This window comes from Chiloscyllium plagiosum, unplaced genomic scaffold (assembly GCF_037043375.1).
Source record: "Chiloscyllium plagiosum isolate Xiang-an unplaced genomic scaffold, Cpla_swu_hap1 HiC_scaffold_7, whole genome shotgun sequence".
Taxonomy (NCBI): domain Eukaryota; kingdom Metazoa; phylum Chordata; class Chondrichthyes; order Orectolobiformes; family Hemiscylliidae; genus Chiloscyllium; species Chiloscyllium plagiosum.
Window position 1 is genome coordinate 66,349,311 of NW_028270145.1, and position 23,927 is coordinate 66,373,237.

At 41.2% G+C, this 23,927-nt stretch overlaps 1 protein-coding gene across 3 annotated transcripts in view; it reads left to right on the forward strand.

The window, feature by feature from the left end:
- Positions 1-624: 624 nt before the first annotated feature.
- Positions 625-23,927, forward strand: part of LOC122551630 (sodium-driven chloride bicarbonate exchanger-like) — a 285,117-nt gene continuing 261,814 nt past the window's right edge. For all 3 annotated transcript variants that reach the window (XM_043693862.2, XM_043693863.2, XM_043693861.2), the window contains exon 1: positions 625-697. In XM_043693862.2, coding sequence (XP_043549797.2) covers positions 650-697 — 48 coding nt within the window. In that variant the 5' untranslated portion in view covers positions 625-649. The remainder of the gene's footprint in view (positions 698-23,927) is intronic.

Consider the following 23,927-nt stretch of genomic DNA (forward strand, 5'->3'; position numbering starts at 1 on the left):
TCACTTTCGGATTATCCATGTTCCCTTTGATGATCTATAATTAGCCATGGCATGAGATTGTCTACGTGCAACCAGAGGTTTTTCACGCCTTTATGCACAATCTGTCCGAAATGCGTCAGTCACACCAAAGTACCATCAGCGAAAATGCAGACCCGATGAAAAACCCGAAACGAGCAGGAACGGGGCTGCATCGCGCGGGGACAATTCCCTGAGCACCCGCGGGGCGCGCGGTTGAATAGAATGGGCCAACATTCGGATTACAAACAAAAGCAGAAATTGCTGGAAAATCACAGCAGGTGTGTGGAGAGAAATCAGGAAGGTCACTGGACCCGAGACGTTAACTCTGATTTCTTTCCACAGATGCCGCCGGAACTGCTCAGGTTTTCCAGCAGTCTGTGCATTTGTTTCTGATTTCCAGCATCCACAGCTCTTTCGGTTTTCTATTCGAACTACAAATCCCATAATTCCCGACGGAGGGGACCTGATTGGTGGAAATGTCAGCTCGGCACTTACTATTGGCTAAGGCGATTGATCACGTGCCTGGTGCCGCCGTGCGATTGGTTGCCCAGGCCGGTGTTACCTGATACGAATATCAAGCAGTGAGCCAGAGCAGCGGGGCTCGCGGTACAGGTACCAGCGGAGAGGAGACATGGACAGCAAAGAGCAAGGAGCCCAAATGGAGCCATTGTTACCCACGGTAATGCTTCATCTCTCGTCCACGTAGGAAAAGCAAATCATATATTCCTTCCGTTCAGAAATAGCATCCCTCCTCTCTCCCATCTCCCTCCGTAAGCACTTGTCGGGTGACTTTTTGTGTTGGTTAAATGAACGGTAACAGATGGCAATACTATTATTTATGCGTCTTTATCTATTTCTGAACAATACCGCGCTTTATTGTAACAAAGCCAATGGATTTAAAATTATTCCACCTGAGCTGGCAGAATCCATTGACGCCACGAGAGGAAATACAGTAGGTGATGTTTAGATACATCTTTGGGAAGCTACCCGAGTATCGAATTTTCATCAGTGAGATTAGTAGCATGAGTAACACAGATGTAGAAAATTCCCCGCTGAATTGTGAGCACTCGCCTTTTTCCATCAAAAGCTGTTGGAAAATCCATGAGAGTGAGGGACTGTTAATGAACTGACGTGCTCTGTATTGTCAGTGCGCAAAGTCATGGTAACACAGGGAAAGCTAAGAAATTGTCTTGACGCAGTTACAGTCCGTGGGAATCAGTTGTTTGCACGTTGACATTAAAAGAACCTGCTGAGTTCCTGTTTGCTGTTCGCAATCAGAACGAAATTTTCTCGAGTACAAAGGCAAGTGAAAATTGGATGTGGAAGATGATTGGTTAATATACATGAATCTTACTAAGTACGCCACTTCCAAAGGTTTCTTTTTTTTAAAAAAGAAAAACAATTCCTTAGTAATTTATGACTACCCCTCTCCTACAAGAAACAATTCATTCATTCCTGTTTGTCATTTTAAACCTAAGCAAAATCACGTTTTAAATGCCCGATCTAATCAATAGAAATTATATTTGTGACATAAGATTTCCTATTAAGCTGAAGATTACTGTATAAACTCGTTTGTCAGATCGTGTCTAATGTAAAGTCACCATCATGACAGTTTGTAATAAATATTGTATTATTTATTTCTTTAAACAAAATGTGTTTTAACTTTTAGGAATTTACTTGATCCCACTTGTTTATTGATAAATAAACATATAGTAAATTTACAAAGGTACAGGGTAGATGGCATTTAAATTAATTTTAACATCATTTTAACGGGTAAGTTTGGAACACTAGTCAAAATAGATTTGCTTATGGCAAAGTGATATGGTAGTGACTTCAATTATTGAGCTCATAAAACCATAATTTTTAACAGAATGAAATTAAATGGTTTTCTTTATCAAGATGTTACTGCACCGTTTAGGTGGGGATGCATGCTGTCGTTTCCCAGTGGTCTTAAAGGTGTCATAGATTTCCTTCATTGTCTATGAGGCATGATTTAGTTTCAGTGGCTATTGCTGAAGAATAACAGGCTAAAATAATCTGGAAAAACAATGATTAATAAGCTTGAATAACATACTCCACTGTAGGTTAGCTATGGGAGATGAATTTGTAAGTGGTGCAGACATCACTCCAGTGTAACTAGAGGCCATTCAGCCCATCAAGTCTGGATCAACCCTCTGAAGAGCATCCCAACCAATCCTCATAACCCCATACTTACCATGGCCAATCCACTTAACCTACACATCTTTGGACTGTGGGAGCAAACCGGAGCAAACCTATGCAGACACAAGGAGAATGTGCAAACTCCACATATACTGTCACCCAAGGCTGGAATTGAATCCTGGTGCTATGAGGCAGCACTGCTAACCATTGAGCCACCATGCTGTCCAGTAGTGCACAGAAACAGCAGGAGAACATTCAGGAGGTGGTCATTCAATCTCTCAGACTTGTTACACAGGAACAGGAGGTGAATCAGCCTCTTTGTGAGCCTGTTAGGCATGAAAAAGTGGAAGCCATTCAGCACTTTCTCCAGCCTGTGACACGGGAAAAGAGGAGGCCATCCAGCCATTCAATCTGTCATACAGGAACGGGAAGAGGCCCCGGTCAACTCATTCCTGAACCTGTTACCAGGAAGAGGAAGAGGCCATTCAGCCCTTTTTCTATCCATATTTTTAGGTTCTTATCGTGCGAGGGCTTATTAGCCAATCAGTCTCTGTTTTGAATCTTTAAATACGCTTCCTGCTTTTAGGCAGAGAGTTTAAGATGAGAGGGGAAAAGTTTGAAGGAGTTGAACGAGGCATGTTTTTTTACACAGTGGCTGGTAGGTGCCTGGAACACAATTTCAGGGGATGTGGTTGAAGCAGATATGATAGTAATGTTTAAGAGGCATTTAGATGACACATGAAAAGGCAGGGAATAGAGGGATACGGACCATATGCAGGCGGATGGGATTAATTTGGAAAGGCATCATGGTTGGTGCAGACATGGTGGGTTGAAAGGCCTGCCCTGTGCTGTACTCTTCTATGTTCTAGGATCTGTATGGAGCAGGGCAATTTTGCCCAAAATCCCTGTGCCTTGTCAATTGGTGCTCCATTTTCTGCTCTAGTTAAATAATACTAAATATGACGCAATAGAATTATTGGATTATAACACAGAAAGATCCATTTCAACTGTGCCCATTCTCTGAAAAAATACTTATTTAATTCCATTTCCTTGCCTTTTGCCCATTTAGATTAGATTCCCTACAGTATGGAAACAGGCCCTTTGGCCCTGCAAATCTGCACCAACCCTCCGAAGAGTAACCTGACTCTATATTTACCCCTGACTAATGCACCTAATACTATGGGCAACTTAGCATGGCCAATTCACCTGACCTGCATGTCTTTGGATTTTGGGAGGAAACCAGAGCACCCGGCACATTTTACTTGGCAGGTCTATCAATATTGTGAAAATCATTATTTAAATTTGTCGTGCGTTTATTTTTGCCAATGATGAAAAAAGCCTCTTATCCCTGATATCATCTCTTTTGTATCCTCTCTGTGTCCTTGACATCCTTCTAAGAGTAGGACACCTAAAACTGGACACAATATTCTAATTGCATGGCTAAACACACTAGTTATACAGATGTAGCATTACTTGTTTGCTTTTGCATGTAGCACTCACTTGTCTGCCAAGAATTTGATGCATTTTTCATAGTTTTGTAAATTTCTCCTGCATCTTTTTAAAAATTTGGGCATTTAATCCCAAATTCTGTGTGCTGGTTCGATTCTAGTTGAATTATTTTCTTTATGATCACTGAAGATGACCTCCAATAGCATTCATTTTCTTTTTATTGATCTTATTTCCAGCTTATCACCCAACATACCCTCTGGCCCCCTTGTCAGCAAACAATGTAAATCATTCCTTTTAAATATTGTTCCTCTCTCTCTCAAAAGTACCATAAAAAGCCCCTCAATTCCCACTCCCCATTACCCTTGCAAACGTTTCTTTAATGTCAATCTTCCTTTCCATTGGTAAAGTTTGAGAATAGGCCCATTTTAGTTGGATTTTAGTAAAATGATCTTAATTCCATCATCCTCACAAACAACCAATCCGTTCCAACCTCATTTTCAATTTCAACATGAAGTTCATGTGTGCGTTGCCAGTTTCAAAATTTGTTCTCATTTGTGGAACTCTATGATTGAAATCCTCTTGTAAGATTTGCACCCCTGCCACACTTCAGAAACAACTCATATCAGTGTCACGTGTGAGAGCCTGTTGACTCTGAAAAGTGTAAGCCTTTTCCCCTTAGTCCTTTCAAATTGTCTGCACCCTTTTATCAATTGACCATACTGTCCTTTCCAACGCCTGTCCACTGTCATTCAATTGGCTGAACTTGCTTTCAAATGATTCAATTTTTATCTGTATGATTTGAATGGTAACTTGTCTGCAAACCCCTCCCACCCCCCAAACTTGAGGAGTAGTGGGGAAGTGTCGGAAAGGTTAACTGGCTGGTTTTCAATCTGTTGAACTGTGTCATGAATGTACCTATTATGGTCAGGTTGTTACTGGAATAGGACATTAAATTGGAGCTTCTGGCTCTGAAGCAAGACTCTCCTCACTGAGTCACAACACTTCTGTGGATGAGCTTCCGATCTCTTATTTATGCCACCACTTAGACTATTCTTCCATTTCCACCTCTATATTGGTACCTGCCTTCACCCATCTATGCTCATTTGCAGCTGAAACTCTTATTTGTTTCTTGCATAAGTCTAGACTCAGCCGTTCTAACATATCCATGGCTGGTCTTCTATGTTTTTCCTTGTACAATTGAGGTCGTCCAAAAATCTGCTATATATGAATTAATTCTCAAAAAATCCCATTTGCCCATCATCTGCTGATTTTAGATTTAGATTAGATTTAGATTACTTACAGTGTGGAAACAGGCCCTTCGGCCCAACAAGTCCACACCGCCCCGCCGAAGCGCAACCCACCCATACCCCTACATTTACCCTTACCTAACACTACGGGCAATTTAGCATGGCCATTTCACCTGACCTGCACATTTTTGGACTGTGGGAGGAAACCGGAGCACCCGGAGGAAACCCACGCAGACACAGGGAGAACATGCAAACTCCACACAGTCAGTCACCTGAGGCGGGAATTGAACCCGGGTCTCTGGCGCTGTGAGGCAGCAGTGCTAACCGCTGTGCCACCGTGCCACCCAAAGAATGATGATGCATTCTTATTTACAAACACCTCCATGTCCTTATCTTTCCTTAATCTCCATCATCTTCTTCATTAGCTCAACCCTCTAAGATATTTGCACACACCTCTAATTCTGAACTCTTGAACATACCCAATTCTAAATTGAACTGCTATTGGTAGTGACCCTTCAGTATGGAAAACTTCCCTACACCTCTCCAAACTTTACCTTGATTTCATTCTTCAGGATACTCCTTAAAATCTATCTCTTTGACCAAGTTTTTGATCATCTATCTAATATATCCATTCACGGCTCAGCGACAGACTTTTAAAAATAATATTCCCGTGAAGCTTCTTAAGGTTCCGAAATATGTTGAAGGTGCTTTATAAATCTAAACTGTTGCTCTTCACAAATTACCTTCTAATGGAAGAGTGACAGTAGTCAGAAATTGCAGAGATTAGTTAAGCCATAGATGGAAAAGTAGATTTGCACAGGCATTTGAAGCTGAGCGCAGATAGAAATTTGGCAGGGTTTATCAACAGAATTCCAACATTAAACTGAAATTTACCTTTGTATTTGAAGTATCGTCTGTCCGTTAATTTATGTAATTTGCTTTGGTTCTGTTTCTTGTTAAAGTAAAGGATACAAAAAGTGGAATTTAGTTGGTAATTTCTTCATTTGGCTGTTGTTTAGTAAATTTTCTTATCTTGGTTTACAATTTCTCCAGAAGGGTTGCAACAGCATGGTCTATAAAGCACAATGTTGTCTAATAACATTTTGATTGTCTGATTGGAACTGTTCTTGGCATGCTGAAAACAGTGTAAGCAGATCTGCCCTGGATATTTTTAATATGATTCTGCACCATTCCAAGCTAGTTGAGATTCCTAAACAAATGCACAACTGTGGAATGGATCTTGACTCCAAAGATAAATAGTGATATTCACAGTCTGTCTTTTCTCCAGCCCTCATTTCTAAGGGTTGGGTCATGGACCTCCATTGAATTGGTCTGCCCTGACAAGCAAATTACTGTAGTAGTTTACCATTGTTTCCTACAGGATTGCTGACCATGGGTCTCTTCTGCTCTTACTGCCTGTCATCAAGTGTATTGGAAGGATTTACAGGCTGACAAGCTATCTGCTTGATTATGTTACAAGCACACGTTCCATGGCCACAATTTCTGACATGTGACTTGAGCCCAGAAAGCAGTGATGTTAACACTGTGCCACGAGACCTCTTACAGTGTAGACAGTATTATACCAGCAATATTGTTATTACTCACATTTCAGGTACAAAGGAAATGGGTTAACAAATTTTATTTAATACATGACTGTATATTCATTCATGATATGTGAAATCCTGGTACATTTTTATGAGAAGTGAAATGAGAAAATATTATTTCTGGTCAGAACTTAGAGTTATGTCACGAGTTTTTAAGAACCTTGATATATTAGCGCTTACATTACATGGTGCTGTACTGAGCTGTGCAGTTCAAAGGGATTCTAGGTTAGATTATCAAACTGTAATGTGATATTGAATTTTAACCAGGACAGCTGTTGTGGTACTATTATTAGACTTTCCAACCACAGGAAGTAATGGGGTTTAAACCAGTTATGTTTTCTGCTTCTTATCTTTGTCTGTTGTTAGAGTCATACAGCATGGAAACAGGTCCTTTGGTCTGATCAGTCCACACAAACCTCGTTCCTAACTAAACAAGGCCCACCTGCCTGTGTTTGACCCATATCCCTCCAACTTATCCAAATGCCTTTTGAATGTTGTAACTGAATCTGCATCCACCACTTTCTCTGGCAGTTCATTCCACACACGAACCACTCTATGTGTAAAAGGTGCCCCTCAGGCACTTTTTAAATCTCTCTCCTCTCACCTTAAAACTATGTCCTAGTTCAAATCTTAGTTTTGTACTCCCCCAACCAAGAAAAAAGCACCCTTGTTATTCAACTTAACTATGCCTCTCATGATTTTATAAACCTCAATAAGGTCATTCCTCAACCTCCTATGCTCCAGTGGAAAAATGTTCTGTCTTTCCATTTTATTTTTTTATTTCAAACACTCCATTCCCAGCAATATCCTGGTAATTCTTTTCTGAACCCTCTTCAGTTTAATAATATACTTCCTATAACTGGACACAGTACTGAAGAAGAGGCCTCATCAAAATCCTGTACAACCTCAATATGACATCACAACTCCTCTACTCCTGAGCAATAAATGCAAGCATGCTAAACACCTTCTTAACCACCCTGTCTACCTGTAACACAAATTTCAAAGAATTATGTACATGAACCCCTAGGTCTCTCTTTCTACAACGCTATTCAGTGGTGTCTGCTGTGATGTCAAGAATGGGCTTGCCTCTGATCCCTTGAGCAGCACATAGTCTGTGCACACTGAATGTATTGGTATACACCAAAAATAATCACTTGGTAATGAAAGATTACTGTGTTAGGACAAAATGTCTTTCAGATTTGTTGTGAAATTAGATTAAACATTGGAAAGACTATGTCTTATTGAAAATAATATATACAAAGCCTGTAACTGCATGAGCAACTACATTAAATACTATAAAGAGAAAAGAAGTTATGAACTTATAAGCACCTTTTAAATACATGAAAATCTTATGTTATAATATAACACAGCCTGCTGTGTTATAATACCTTTTTGCTTTATTTACTTTCGATTGCTGTATTTCTTGGTTACATAATTTAATCTAAATTTTAATTTGAATTGTAAAAGTTTTGAGCCCTACAGACTTAGTCCTTCTGAAGTAAATGCCCCAGGCTCAATTTAACTAGCATAATGAAATGTCCATTTAATTTAACTTTGTCAATGTCATAACTATACAGTCATAATTATCAAATCTTCCAGGTTTATAAAATATACATTAATTTATTATGTGACTTAAAATTATTTTTGTAATCCATTAATAACTGTCGGTGGTTTTACTAATCAAATAAATTCAGATTTTTCATTTTGTACGATTATTATCAACTAAAGAGCATATTAACCCCACAGGAATGCCCATTTCAATAATAAAGCCCTTGCACTTTTCCATGTGTCCGATTTCACCTCTATTTCTTGTCTTTCTATTTAGAATAAATTAGTGTTCAGTTAAGCTTTCTTAATTTCCTAATATTCTATTTGCAAATATTTTGTAGCGCCTAAAGCTTCTTTCCTGACTTAGTACATACATGAAAGTGTCTACTATATATATTTTTTAAGTGTAAAACTGGGGAAAAGAGTTACATATATTCATCTCTTTAATTCAGTAAAAGGGGTCCTTTATGAACACAAAGATCTAGTTATAAATCTATTATATTAATGTTTTTGGCAATACACAAGCTAAGTCATTAGACCTCAAGACTCATAGATTTGTATTACATGTTCTTTTTGGCTCATGCGAGCATAAGCGGTACAGTTAGTTTGCAGTAACATAAGTTTGCAGATGACACCAAAATTGGAGGTGTAGTGGACAGCGAGGGTTACCTCCGATTACAACAGGATCTGGACCAGATGGGCCAATGGGCAGAGAAGTGGCAGATGGAGTTTTATTCAGATAAATATGAGGTGCTGCATTTTGGGAAAGCAAATCTTAGCAGGACTTATACACTTAATGGTAAGGTCCTAGGGAGTGTTGCTGAACAAAGAGACCTTGGAGTGCAGGTTCATAGCTCCTTGAAAGTGGAGTCGCAGGTAGATAGGATAGTGAAGAAAGCGTTTGGTATGCTTTCTTTTATTGGTCAGAGTATTGAGTACAGGAGTTGGGAGATCATGTTGTGGCTGTACAGGACATTGGTTAGGCCACTGTTGGAATATTGCGTGCAGTTCTGGTCTCCTTCCTATTGGAAAGATGTTGTGAAACTTGAAAGTGTTCAGAAAAGATTTACAAGAATGTTGCCAGATTTGGAGGGTTTGAGCTACAGGGAGAGGCTGAACAGGCTGGGGCTGTTTTCCCTGGAGGCTGAGGGGTGACCTTATAGAGGTTTACAAAATTATGAGGGGCATGGATAGAATAAATAGACAAAGTCTTTTCCCTGGGGTTGGGGAGTCCAGAACTAGAGGGCATAGGTTTAGGGTGAGAGGGGAAAGATATAGAAGAGACCTAAGGGGCAACTTTTTCACACAGAGTGTGGTATGTGAATGGAATGAGCTGCCAGAAGAAGTTGTGGAGGCTGGTTCAATTGCAGCATTTAAGAGGCATTTGGATGGGTATATGAATAGGAAAGGTTTGGAGGGATATGGGCTGGGCGCTGTCAGGTGAGACTAGATTGGGTTGGGAGATCTAGTCGGGTTGGACCGAAGGGTCTGTTTCCATGCTGTACATCTCTATGACTCTATTAGAAATGAAATAACAGCCTTAAGTTTGAATGAAAGATCATTTAAGATTAAATGTAATTCTAAGTGTTTTCATAAATTTATTACATGGTAACAGAGATAATATTTCTTATATTTCAACAATTTATAAATTAGTATATAAATGAATCCAAGCCATGCGTAGCAAGTATTATGTTTACAATCAATCAATTGCTTAACTCCAAGAATTCAAAGTAGTTAGCTCCTGCCAGAAAAACTGTATATGTGGTCCTGCAGGCAGAGAGGGCCGTGGTCCTGCAGGCAGACAGGGCCGAGGTCGTGCAGGCAGAGAGGGCTGAGGTCGTGCAGTTAGAGAGGGCCGAGGTCGTGCAGCAGAGAGGGCCGAGGTCGTGCAGGCAGAGAGGGCCGAGGTTGTGCAGGCAGAGAGGGCCGAGGTTGTGCAGGCAGAGAGGGCCGAGGTTGTGCAGGCAGAGAGGGCCGAGGTTGTGCAGGCAGAGAGGGCCGAGGTTGTGCAGGCAGAGGGGGCCGAGGTTGTGCAGGCAGAGAGGGCCGAGGTCGTGCAGTCAGACAGGGCTGAGGTCGTGCAGTCAGACAGGGCTGAGGTCGTGCAGTCAGAGAGGGCTGAAGTCGTGCAGTTAGAGAGGGCCGTGGTCGTGCAGGCAGAGAGGGCCGTGGTCGTGCAGGCAGAGAGGGCCGTGGTCGTGCAGGCAGAGAGGGCCGTGGTCGTGCAGGCAGAGAGGGCCGTGGTCGTGCAGGCAGAGAGGGCCGTGGTCGTGCAGGCAGAGAGGGCCGAGGTCGTGCAGGCAGAGAGGGCCGTGGTCGTGCAGGCAGAGAGGGCCGTGGTCGTGCAGGCAGAGAGGGCCGTGGTCGTGCAGGCAGAGAGGGCCGAGGTCGTGCAGGCAGAGAGGGCCGTGGCCGTGCAGGCAGAGAGGGCCGAGGTCGTGCAGGCAGAGAGGGCTGAGGGTGTGCAGTTAGAGAGCGGCGAGGTCGTGCATTTAGCGAGTGCCGAGGTCGAGCAGGCAGATTTCATAGACCTAGGAACAAAATTGAAGTCCAGGATATTAAAGGCAGTAATCTTCAGATTACTTTTGGTGTCGTGGGCTAGTGAATACAGCAATAGGAAGATAGTGCAAATGAATGTGTGCTTGGAGAAATGATGCAGGAGAGAAGGCTTTAGATTCCTGTGTCATGAGGATGGAATCTGAGGGAGTTGGGGCTGGTATGATCCAGGCAGGTTATATTTCAACAGGTTATAAGCAATATGATCATGAAGAGGTTTGCTGGACCTGTCATGAAGGCTTTAAACTAACTTCAATGAAAGCAAAATATTGTGTATGCTGGAAATCTGAAATAATAGCACAAAATGGTTGAAATACTCATGTCAGGCAGCATATGTGGAGAGAGAAGCAGTCATAATTTCAGATTGTCTGTCATCAACACTGCCACACACTGCATATTAATAAACTACCAGGAGGGTAGAAAATTGACAAATATTCTGTCTAGAGAAGTGATGTGATACTGCATTTAGGGAGCTAAGCCAGGCAAGGTAACATTCAAAATAATAAGGAACCGTGTTCATATTCACAGATCCTGGAAGTAGCAGAACAAATATATATGGAGGTTAGTGGATCAGAAGGCTTGGGTTCAAGTCCCACCTGTTTCAGAGATGTGTATAATGTGTCTGAACAACTTGATTTCAAATGTATGCAAAGATATTAAGAAGGCATGCAAAAGAGATTATCAGCTGAGCCTTGGAAAATAAGAATGGAACACTTTGTAGTAATTGTTTGCCCAGCTACATGCTGCCAGTTAAAACTGGGAGCACTTTACGGGAGGTTGGGTTTCACACCCACACAGATGTTTAATTTTGGCGGCTTGAATTCCCCATACAATTTTAGAGGCTGCTTTGAAGGATTTCTGGTTGGAAAGTTTTTTTTAAATGATCCACAAAGATCAGATGTGTACCTTTCCATGATTAATTTGAAAAGCCCACTTTGCTCTGGAATGCTTTTGCTTTATATAAGAGGATAAGTATCTTATAGTTTGGCCTTGAAATTCCCAATCCAATTCATCTGACTTGGATGAACATCTAATTCCTGCACTCCCCAGTCATTAACCCTAACAAACTCTCTATCCTCTGTTGGACGGCTGACATCCACTTCCCAGAGAACAGTGGTTGAATACGTTGCATCCACAATTGGAATTCTGTTGAAGATCTAACCACACTTGTTGGCTCTGTGTAGGTTGTTGTGTTTGAAGTGAATTCTCCAATTTTTCCTAGCTCACAAGCCTTTTAGTTTTCATTCACCTACCAGATTTCCTGACCCCAGGAATTGAAGACAGGATGGCTATTAAAGTTTAGATATTTTGTTGGAATTATATCTTAAATTTCCAGAGTTTTCTAATATATTTAAAGAGGCCTCTAGACAAAGAGATACAGTCCTCTGCCAGCTGTCCTTAGGCTTCGTAAATTGAGTCTCAGTTATGTGGAGAAAGTGAGGTCTGCAGATGCTGGAGATCAGAGCTGAAAATGTGTTGCTGGAACAGCGCAGCAGGTCAGACAGCATCCAGGGAACAAGAGAATCGACGTTTCGGGCATAAGCCCTTCTTCAGGAATGTGGGTTATGTGGGGTCATTAGTGGAGGTTGGGAGGGAAAGCAGCACAGATGCACCTCACAGTGTTGGAAACCAACTCATGGAGATCTCTCGTTTTGATTCTGTGTAATTCATTGGGAAAGATCAAAGGCATAATGCTTTGTTGATTGCAGACCTGCCATATCTCTTAGGGTTTGTGAAGTCTGTACAGTATATCTAATTACAGTTATAAATGCCAGTATCTTTTCAAACATTATCACTTTAAAAAGTCTAAATATTAAAGAAAGGAATTGAATTGCATCACATCTGGACCGTGTAAAGTTAATTTACAGTTGAGTTGTTGTGACCAGATTGGAATGCTTTCTATGAATGGATTTTTTTTTGTGTTTGTTTAGGTTCAGGCAGGGAATGTTTTCTGACAGAACAGATCCTGCTGTTACAACATGTAAAGCATGATTTGCAGCAAATGCACTTCCAGCAACCAATCCAAACTAGCACTGTAAAATCATTGGCTGATAAAGACCACGGATTATGTGAAGTTAATCTATTTGATGGACATTTCAGATGAGGATGATCAAAATAAAATTAGAATTTTAGCTGTTGACCTCCACAATGACTGCTTTAACCAAACTGCTTCAGCTTGATATACTGCTTCATTCAGTGAAGGGGTTATTAATCCTGAATTCAGCAGGCTTGCAAAAGTGCTAATGAGTTTGAATTATGTTTTCAGTTATATAAATATGACAGAATATTACTTGGAAAATATTATGCAGTATATGCAAGACCTTGTTCAGTCTTAAGTGATGTAATTTTCTTTAAAATGCAGCATTAAGGGTCACTTTGTGCCTAATACTCACCCTGGAATTGCTGTTCCAGTGAACTTGATCCCCAAATTCAATAGATACACTGGATCCTGGCCTGAGTGCAGAATTTCCTGTGTGGTCTGTGCGAAGGACTCCATCAGCCCCTACCAGTGCCTTGACTTGAGCAACAGAGAGTATAAATAATGTCAGTTGCTGCTATCATGACCAATGCCACTGATGACTAGATTGGAAGCTTCTTCTATCTCAGTTTTCGTTGAGACCCAACCTAGTATCAGTGTAAGTGGAACTGACTGCAAGCAGTAGAAACAGCCCCCACCCCTGTTTTTTTTGCCAAGACTGGGACCTGAAGCCTGAAAGGTTGTGGGGAAGCTGGTATTTAAAAACCTTTTAAAATCTTTAACCTTTAAGGAGGTCATGAGAAAAAAAATATTGTTTTTCTGAAGGGAGGAAGAACTTGGAAGTATGTTACCTGATCAGCTTCTGTATTCTATGTTCTTGGCCTGAGGAGACTGCCATCCAAATGTCTTCAAGATCTGGAGGTCACTTCCCCAACACTATGTTCTTTGCTTATGTCATCAGTAGAGCTCTAATGGTGAGAACAACGTAGTACACAGCATCAATGAATAATATGTACAGCAGATCTGTACATCTTCAGTTCATAACTGCCAGAATTCTGCTTTACAGATTTTCTAGACTATTATAAAATCTCCAACTAAATTTATATTAATTATAAGCAAGAGTTGAAGAATGCAGTTTTACTATTCAGCACCTAACCTTTGAAGGTATTCTCTCATTAAAGAAATTACTATGAAATAATTTGTCTTTGTTTTCCTTTTGTGCATTTGATTGTCATAATATAAATTTTCTCATGCCTCTTAAGTGGAGATGAATGTGTTGAATAATGCTGCAAATAAGCAGGTAAGTGAGTGATCATTCCAACATCCTGCAATATTATTTTCCACAAAAGGCCTGTCCATTGTCTTATTGTAGATCAGCTCCTTGATGAAGGTTTGTAAGCTGGTCTTTCACTGCTGCTTGATTATTCACTGTTGCCTGCCGTCATCTCATTAAAACTTAATACTGCTGACATAGCTGCACCCTATCAATGTTTTATGGTTCAGTTGAATCAATTGTAGCCTGTTTGTTTTATTTGTCACATGTATCATACGTTGGTATGTGAATGGAAGACCTGCATCTCCAGCGTTTATTGCTGTGTGATGCTTGGTTGTAAGAATCATAACTCGGATTTGACAGTAGTGAAAACTGCAAAGCAGTCAGTGTCTACTGCAATTACAGATCTGAAACTGGAAGAATTTCTGTAGCCTATACACAACCAGATAATACAGAAATTTAATGATTGTTGTTCGTGATTTTAGACTGTACTGTTAAAGTCCCTGAAGTCTTTAATTAATAATAAATTGAGCATTGCTGAAATAAGATAGATTTTGTCGCACTCATTGAGAAAATGCACAATACCGATTTCAGGGAAAACCAACATTTATTCTGATTCAGAGGAGAGTGCTGATTGGCTTTGTACTGGGAGTTGGTGAATGTAAGAGTCTTTTTTTTTGGATCTAAAGTCTAGTTTTTTCTTTAAGTTAGCAATTAACTAAAACTATTTAGGGACAAATAATTATTATTCATTAGGGAAGGGAAGTTGCTGTCCTGATCTGGTCTAGTCTTTGTGTGACTCCAGCCCCACAATGTGGTTGACTCTTACCTGCTCTCTGAAATGGCCTAGCGAGCTACTCAGATGGATCATGCTGCTAAAAAGCCTAAAGCAGGAATGAAACCATTCAGACCACCTGGCATTGACCTGGGTATTGGAAACAACAGCAGCATCAAGGGTACAGTTGATCCTGCAAATTCCAACTCACCAACATCTGGGGGCCACTGCCAAAAGTGGAAGAGCTGTGTCTCAGACTAGTTAAGCAACAGCCTGACACAGTCATACTCATGGAATCATAACTTGTGAACAATGTCTCAGATGCGACCATCTCATTACAAGGATATGTCCTGGACCACCAGTAGGACAAATCCAACTAAGGTGGTGACACAGTGGTTAAGGGAGGCTGACGTTTCATGGCATCAGGTCAAACATGGACAGGAAAACCTCTTATTACCATGTATGCCCATCTCTCGGATAATGAATCAGTCCTTTTTCATTTTGAACAGTACTTGGAGGAATCCCTGAAGTTTGCAAGGATGTGGAATGCACTCTACTGTTCGTCACCAAGAGTGCCTTACCAGGATGACTACTAATTGGGTTGGTCAAGTCCTAACTGACATTGCTGCTAGACTGGGTGTGCAGCAGGTGATAAAGGAACTGGATGTTGGTTTGCTCGCTGAGCTAGGAGGTTCATTTCTAGACATTTTGTCACCCTACTAGGTAGCGTCTTCAGTGGCCTCAGGCAAAGCAGTGTACATGGTTCCTGCTTTCTATTTATATGTTTAAATAAAAAGACATTTAAATAGAAAACAGGAATCATGTATACTGCTTCGCTGAGACCCACTGAAGATGTTACCTAGTAGGGTGACGAAACGTCTGGAATGAGCCTCCTAGCTCAGTGAGCAAACCTACATCCAGAACCTCAACCTGAGCTACAAATCTTCTCAAAACTCGCTAAAATAAAGGAACTCCTAAGAGGAAGTCCATACTTCACCTCTCCTCACAATTCTGCCTCTGCAGATTCTTTTGTCCATGTCAGTATTGGTAGGAATAACCACCTCACTCTCCTTGTGGAAATAATGTCCCATCTTTACACAGAGGATATTGTGTGATGCTATCACTGTATGAATTGGAATAGATTTTGAATATATCAAGCAGCTCAAGGTTGGGTATCTGAGGTGCTGTAGGCTGACATCAGTAGTGGAATTTTACTCAAACACAATTTACAATCTCATTGTCTGGCACAACCACCACTCTACCATTACATTCAAGCCAGGAATCACCCTGGAGGGCATGCAAGGAGCAGCACCACGCATCCCTAAAAATGAGGTCTCAACCTAGTGAATACACATGCATGCCAGTTGCAAAAGCAGCAAGTGATGGACAGGGCTAACTATTAGATTAAATCCAAGTTCTGCAGTCACATCACATCTACGTATGAATGGTGGTACACAATTAAACAACTCTCTGGAGAAGGTGGTTTTTTAAATATGTCCATCCTTATTGAAAGGGGATCTGAGTATATCAGTACAAAAGATAAGGCTAAAGCGTTGGCAACAGTTTTCAACCAGATGTGCACAGTTAATGATAGGTTTTGGCCTCCTCCAGAAGTCCTCAGCATCATAGGTGCCAGTCTTCAGTCAATTTCATTCAGTCCATATAATATAAAGAAACAGCTGGAAGATATAGCAAAGGCAATGGCCCCCAACAAGATTCTGCCAATAGTACTGCAGATACTTGCCCCTTCACCCAGCCAAGCTGTTCCAATATCCAGCTACATCCTGTACACACAAACCAAGGAGAAATCCAACCTAGCCAATTGCTACCCCATCAGTTGACTCTCAATCATCAGCGAAGTGATGAAAGGGTTCATCAACTGTGCTATCAAAGAAAACATGCTTCGCGATAAACTGCTCATTGATGCCCAGTTTGGATTTTGCTGGGGCCACTCAACTCCTGATCTCATTGCAGCCTTGATTCAAACATGGAAAAAAAAGAGAGAAATTCCAGAGTTGAGATGAGAATCCCTGCCTTTGACATCAACACTAGATTTGACACTGTGAAGCAACAAGGACTCTTCGAAAAATGAGAGTCAATGGCACTTGGCAGAAAACTCTCCACTTTTTGGAGTCATAACTGGCACGAAGGAAGATGCTTGCAGTTGTAGGAGATCAGTTATCTTAGATCCAAGACATCTCTGCAAGAGTTCCTCAGAGTAGTGTCCTAAGCCCAACCATCTTCAGCCTCTTCATCAACAATGTCCCCTTCATTATAAGGTCAGAGGTGGGATGTTTTCTGATGATTGCACAATAGCCACTATTTGCAAATCCTCAGATGCAGAAGCAGTTTGTGTTCAAATGCAGAATTACTTAGACAATAACCAGACTTGAGCTGACATGTGACAAATCCTGGAACTTGCTCCCCAAGAACATGTTGGGTATACCTAAACCAAATGGACTGCAGTGGTTTAAGAAGGCATTTTGTCACCACCCTCTCAAGGGGAACTTGGGATAGATAATAACTGCTGGCCCAGCCAGTGACACCCACATTCTAGAGTAACATTCAAAACTATAAGTGCCAGGGAATGACCATCTCCAGTTAATTTTTAATGTTCACTAAATCCCCCACTATCAATATCCATTGAGTAGAAACTGAACTGGACTCACCATATAAATACTGTTGCAACAAGTGTAGGTCAGAGGCTAATAATCCTACAGTGATCCTCACCACCTGACACCACAAAACCTGTCCACTACCTACAAGACGCTTGTCAGGAGTATGATTAAATACTCTCCACTTAATGAATGGATGCAACTTCAATAGCACTCAAGAGGCTTGAGTGTGGGCAGCACAGTGGTTGAGGTGGTTAGCATTGCTGCTTCACAGCTCCAGTGACCCAGGTTGGATTCCCTCCTTGGGTAACTGTGTGGACTTTGCACATTCTCTACATGTTTGCTTTGGGTGCTCTGGTGTCCTTCCAAGATGTGCATGCTAAATTGCCCATTGTGCCAGGGATGTGTAGGTTAGTTGGATTAGATTTGGAAAATGCAGGGTTGCAAGGATAAGGTAGGGCAGTGGAATACTCTTTGGAGGTCAGTGGGGTCTTGATGGGCCAAACGGCCTGCTTCCAAACAGTCAGGTTTCTATCATCCACACAAAGAAGCCCACTTGATTGGCACCCATTTACCAACTTGCACATTCACTCCCTTCACCACTGATGCACATTGGCAGCAATGCGATCCATCTATAAGATGCACTGCAGTAACTCACCAAGGCTTTTTCAACTGTACTTTCCAAACCAGTGACCTCTACTATCTAGACAAGGACCGCAAATGTATGGTAACCACCACTTGTAAGATCTGCCTCCTAAGCCACATAGGCATCTTGGCTTGGAACTGCATCACCTTTATTATCACTGGGTGAAAAACCTGGAGCTCCCTTCCATGTAACACTGCAGGTAAACCTAACTTTTCAAGGACAGTTAGGAAGGTCATTATATGATGCCTACAGCCATGAATATCAAAGAAATCAGATCTAAAATGGGGTCAGAAGTCTGCAGTTTCCTTCCTTTAGACCTACTGGGCAGCACAATGACTCAGCACTGCTGCCTCACATACCAGAGACCTTGGTTCAGTTCCACTCTTGGGTAACTGTATGTGTAGAGTTTGCACGTTCTCCCCATATCTATGTGGGTTTCCTCTGGGTGCTCTGGTTTCTTCCCACTGTCCAAAGGTGTGCAGGTTAGGTGGATTCGCCATGCTTAATTGTCTGTCAAGGTGGCTAGGTGGATTAGCCATGGAAAATGCATGGTTACAGGGGTGAGATTAGTCTGTGTGGGATGCTCTTCAGATGGTTGGTGTGGAATCAATGGACTGAATGGCTTGCTTCTACACAGTAGGGATTCTATGGTTTTTATGACACTGTGGGTGTCCTTACACCCAAGAACGGTAGAAGTTCATAAAGGCAGAAACATCACCTCCTTCTGCAGGGCAGTTATGGATGAGTGCTAAATTCTGTCCTTGCAGCAATGCATAGATGCCATTAATTAAAAAATTGTGATTGCTGAAGTTCGGCTCAATAGTTCTTCAGGTTTCAAAATATTGCTAATAATAATGGCTCAAGCTGGAAAGGAACAGGATGCATTAATGTTCACCATCATAATCATCTTCACAACTGAAGCCAATGTGGACCTGCTTGGCTGTAAAAGCAGATGTCTCCCACACTGGAGAAATTTTGTGGAGTCAGGATTATTGTCTGAGCAATCCATTGCCATTGATAATCATATATGATCTATAATTGCCCATTATAAGGTTGACTAATCCTGTTAAATGTAACATGATGCACTTTGAAAGAAGTAACAAGGCATAGGAGTATGCAGTGAATAGTAGGGCACTAGGAAGATTGGAGGAACAGTGGGATCTTGAGGTGCTTGTCCACAGATCACTGAAGGCAGCAGTAGGTTAACAGGGTAGTTAAGAAGACATAAGGGATGCATGCTTTTATCAGTTGTGGCATACATTATAAGAACGGGGAGTTTATATTGGATATGTACAACACTTTGCTTAGGCCATAGCTGGCAGACTCTGCAGTTTTGTCCACTACAGAAGGATACAATTACATTGGAGAGGGTGGAAAGGAGTTCCACCAGGATATTGTCTGGAATGGAACATTTTAGCGATGAAGAGTGGATAAGCTTGGGTTGCTTTTTCATAACAGAGGAAGTTGAGAAGAGTCCTGATTGAATTGTGTAAGATTGAGGGGCATGCATATGGTGGATAGAAAGCAGCTGCTCTCCCAGTTGAAGGGTTATTAACCATGGGCACTTTTTTATGCTGAAATGCAGGATGTTTAGAGGTGTTTTGAGGAAAACCTTTTCAACCAAGAGGGTGACAGAAATCTGTGATGCTCTGTCTGAGAGGGTATTGGAAGTGGGCTACCACACAACCTTTAACAAGTACTTGGATGAACACTTGACATGTCATAATATTCAAGGCTGTGGGGCAAGTGCTGGAAAATGAGAGCTGTGTCGATTTAGATAAGATTTTTGTTGGTGCTGACCTGATGGACCAAAGAGCCTCTTTTACACTCTGATTCTCTGAATTGCTGCCTCTATCATCTTTCAGGGTAAGGATCTAATGCCATAAAGGAAAACTACTTGGTAGTCCAATGAGAAGTTGCACTTGTCTCAAACAAGATGGAGGCTGTTGCATGTTAGCAACTAAGTATAAGTTACTTGTTGTGATAGACATTCTTACAGAAAATATGAGGCAGACCAAAATAGTAAATTTACTCCTTCAAGATCCTGTTCTCCCACCAAGCCCAGATGATATCATCATAATAATTGGTGCTTAAGGCACTTCTCAGCATTTGTGACCTTTTTGGATCTTAAACCCTGAGATAACTTCACCACCAAGCTTTTTCCCAAACTAATATTAATACGCGTGTGTTTATTATTTTTACTACTTCCCAACTGTCCCCAAGTCTCTGACTTCTTAAATTCAGCCACTTTGGGGTTTTCATTATTTTCAAACTTATTCTCTTCAGACGTGGAAGATTGATAAGTTTCTGGATTAAAGATTGATGGGTTTAATGTGGCTCATGGCAGACTAAGGTCCAAAAAGTTCTTTAAGCTGGATTTGCTGGTAGAACTAGTGTCAATACAACTTCAAGCTGTCAAAGGCATTCTGATGTTTCGACAACTCTTGAGTTTTTATAGGTAATGTCCGAAAACTAAACTTCAATGTCATCTCTCTTTTTCATTGATTCTTTTTCCTGTTTAATTCCATGGGTCTGCAATCTAGTCACAACAGTTAGGAAACAAACCAGGATACAGCTCCTGCAACATCTCAGCATCTTTAACTTTTTTGGATTGCTACACAACTTGTGGTGAAGCTAATATTTTTGAAGCAGCAAGTCATTTTCCAGTTTAAACAATTTCTTTTGGATTTGTTGTTTCCGTTTAGTAAGCCTTTTTAAAAATTCAGTTGTGGGATGCGGGCATTGCTGGCTGGACCAGTATTTATTGCCTCTTGTTAGTTGCTTTTAAGAATGTCGTGAGCTGTCTTCTTGAAACATCTTCTGAGTCCATGTGCTTTAGGTTCACCCACAATGCTTTTAAGGAGGAAATGCCAGGAATTTGACCCAGTGACATTGAAGGAATAGCGAAATATTTTCAGGTCAGCATGGTGAGTGGCTTGGAAGGGAACTTGCAGGTAGTGATGTTCCCATGCATCTCCTGTCCATCCACATAAAGTGGACATTGGTTTGCATGGTAGTGTCTAAGGTTCTTTGGTGAATTTCAGCAGTACATCTTACAGATGGTGCATGTATCTGCTACTGAGCATTGGTGTTGGAGAGAGTGGATATTTGTGGATGTGAAGTCAGTTACATGGGCTGCTTTGTCTGAGATGGTATTGAGCTTTTTGAGTATTGGTGGAGCTGCACCTCTCCAGGCAAGTGGGGATTATTCCATCACACTCCTGAATTATGGCTTTAGATAGTGGATAAGCTCCAGGGAATTAGGAGGTATTTCTAGTCTCTCATCTGCTCTTGTAGCCATTGTATTTGTATGATTTATCCAGTAGTTTCTGGTAAATGATAATTCACAGGATATCCATAGTGGGAAATTCAGTGATTGTAATGCCATTAAATGTAAATGTGCCGTGATTAAATTGTCTCTTACTAGAGATGGTCCTTGCTGATATTTTGTATTACATCAGTGTTAAAATCACTCTTTATTCCAACTCTCGTTAATGGGACAGTTAATAACCTCCATGTACACCTCCAAATAGTATATTGGAAGACAAGTTGTATCATCAGTGAGTATCAAAAACTAACTTGTTCCAGTGACCCTTGCTATCTTTCTATCTTCTTGAGTAGAAGAATAAGGACATTCCTCACTCTTTAAAATAAAAGATTCAGGATTTCCAGTGGTTTGTTCTCTTTATCAATAATTGAGGAAGAATTGTCTTGACTAAGCTGAGCCATTTGTCTCCCCTCTCCTCATGGAGGTTCTGAAGGAACACACACCATCAGTACCACTGCTATAGTTTTAATACCCAATTTCTTTCTAGAAGCATTCTTTTTGAGGATGCAATTGGTGCCCGATTTAACTCACAGCAAATAGCTTTTGTACATCCAGTCTTATTACAATGGAAACAAACTATTTTCTTTATATAGCCTCAATCTAGCCTTTCTCCTTTTTATTATTTTGGCGAACCTTCTGTAGTTGGATAAAGTAGTCCAAAGACATATGCGATACTTGCCTTTAATAGCTGAGAATTGAAGTTTAAGAGCAGGGAGATGTGCTGAAATTGTGTAAAATATTGGTTAAGCCATAGCTAGAGTGTTGTGTACATTTTAGGGTTCACATTATATCGGAGGGATGTGAGTGTACTGGGTGCAGAGAATATTTACCAGGATGGTGCCGAGGCTGGAGAATTTTAGTTATGAAGGAAGATTGGATACACTGGGTTTTTTTGCTCAGAGCAGAGGAGATTGAAGGGGGACATGATTGTGATGTATAAAAAGGAGGGGGATAGACAGGATAGATAGGAGAAAGCTTTCCGCTTGGTGGAGGGACCAATGATCGGGGGCGTTGTTTTAAGGTAAGGGAAAGGTGGTTTAGAGGGCAACTGAGGAAACCTTTTTTTACTCAGAGGGTGGTGGGAATCTGGAACTTGTTACATGAAAGGGTGGTAGAGGCTAACACACTCATAACATAAGAAGTAGTATTTCAATGTACACTTGCAATGCCAAAGCATACAAGGCAGTGGGCTATGGGCTGGAAAATGGGGTTGGATAGTTAGGCAATTGTTTTTGATTGACACAGCATCAATGGGTTGAAGGGCCTTTTTCTGAGCTGTTGACATCAGTGACACTATGCTTCCTAAGACTAAAACTTTTTCCATCGCAAATATTTCTATGCTTCAGTTTCTTTGTTGACTCCAAATATGTGTAGATTAGGTGGCTTAGCCATGCTAAATTACACATAGAGTTCAGGGTTGTGAAGGTTTGATGGTTAGCCATGAGAAATGCAGGGTTACAGTGATAAGGGAGGGGAATGGGTCTGGGTGGGATGCTGTTCTGAGGGTCAGTATAGACTTGTTGGGCCAAATGATCTGTTTCTACACTATAGGGATTCTATGGATTCCCATATAACCATTTCCCCATATGTGATGGTCTGTGTGAGATACTACAACAATCTGCCAGTAGTCCTGCTTCTTGGAGTTTTAATATTGATGCTCTTCTAAATAGATCTTAATGGTTACCAGAGTACTATTTTGAAATTGCTGCATAGTCATAATTTCCAAAGGTTCTTAAAATTTCTCTCTAATTTCAGTGATGGAAACCACTGTTTCCACAAAATTTCCTTTTTTCTTGCAAATGTATAAGTGTCTGATTAGGTTTCTTTCTGATTGTCCTAACTGTAATTGATGAACTTCAGGGACAAGGCCATAAGCACTGACTATTTCTTTGTCAGTGCTTATGGCAAACACCAGACACCTGGAGGAAGAATGCCTCATCTTCCGCCTCGGAATACTTCAACCCCCAGGGCATCAATGTGGACTTCAATAGTTTCCTCATTTCCCCTTCCCCCACTTCACCCCAGTTCCAAACTTCCAGCTCAGCACTGTCCCCATGACTCGTCCTACCTGCCTATCTTCTTTCCACCTGTCCACTCCACCCTCCCCCCCAACCTATCACTTTCATCCCCTCCCCCACTCACCTATTGTACTCTATGCTACTTTCTCCCCACCCCCACCCTTCTCTCACATATCTCTCCACCCTTCAGGCTCTCTGCCTGTATTCCTGATGAAGGACTTTTGCCCGAAACATCGATTTTACTGCTCCTCGTATGCTGCCTGAACTGCTGTGCTTTTCCAGCACCACACCACACTAATCCAGAATCTGGTTTCCAGCATCTGCAGTCATTGTTTTTACCTTATTCTTTTTTTAACAGCTTCATAATCTGCAGATTGTTATTTTGTCAGACTGACGCACGCATTCATAGTTGTACCTATCAGGATACTTTGTAACATTAAAAACCAGACATCCTTTGGCCAATCCATCCTCACGTCTATCTTTTCAAATGAGATGGAATATCTTTCAACTCCATCTTCTGTAAAAATAGGCACTAAATGCAAGTTTGTAGTTAAATCAAACACCCCCATTGGAATCACAGTCATCCTCTGAGCTATTCCCTTTTCCTTATTTCATATTTCTTTAAGCTTTCCTCCAAAAGAGTCTCTTTGTTTGAAGGCCAAGATCTGATTTCCCATTCCATTATCTTTTCCTTTTTCTTCTTATTCCATTT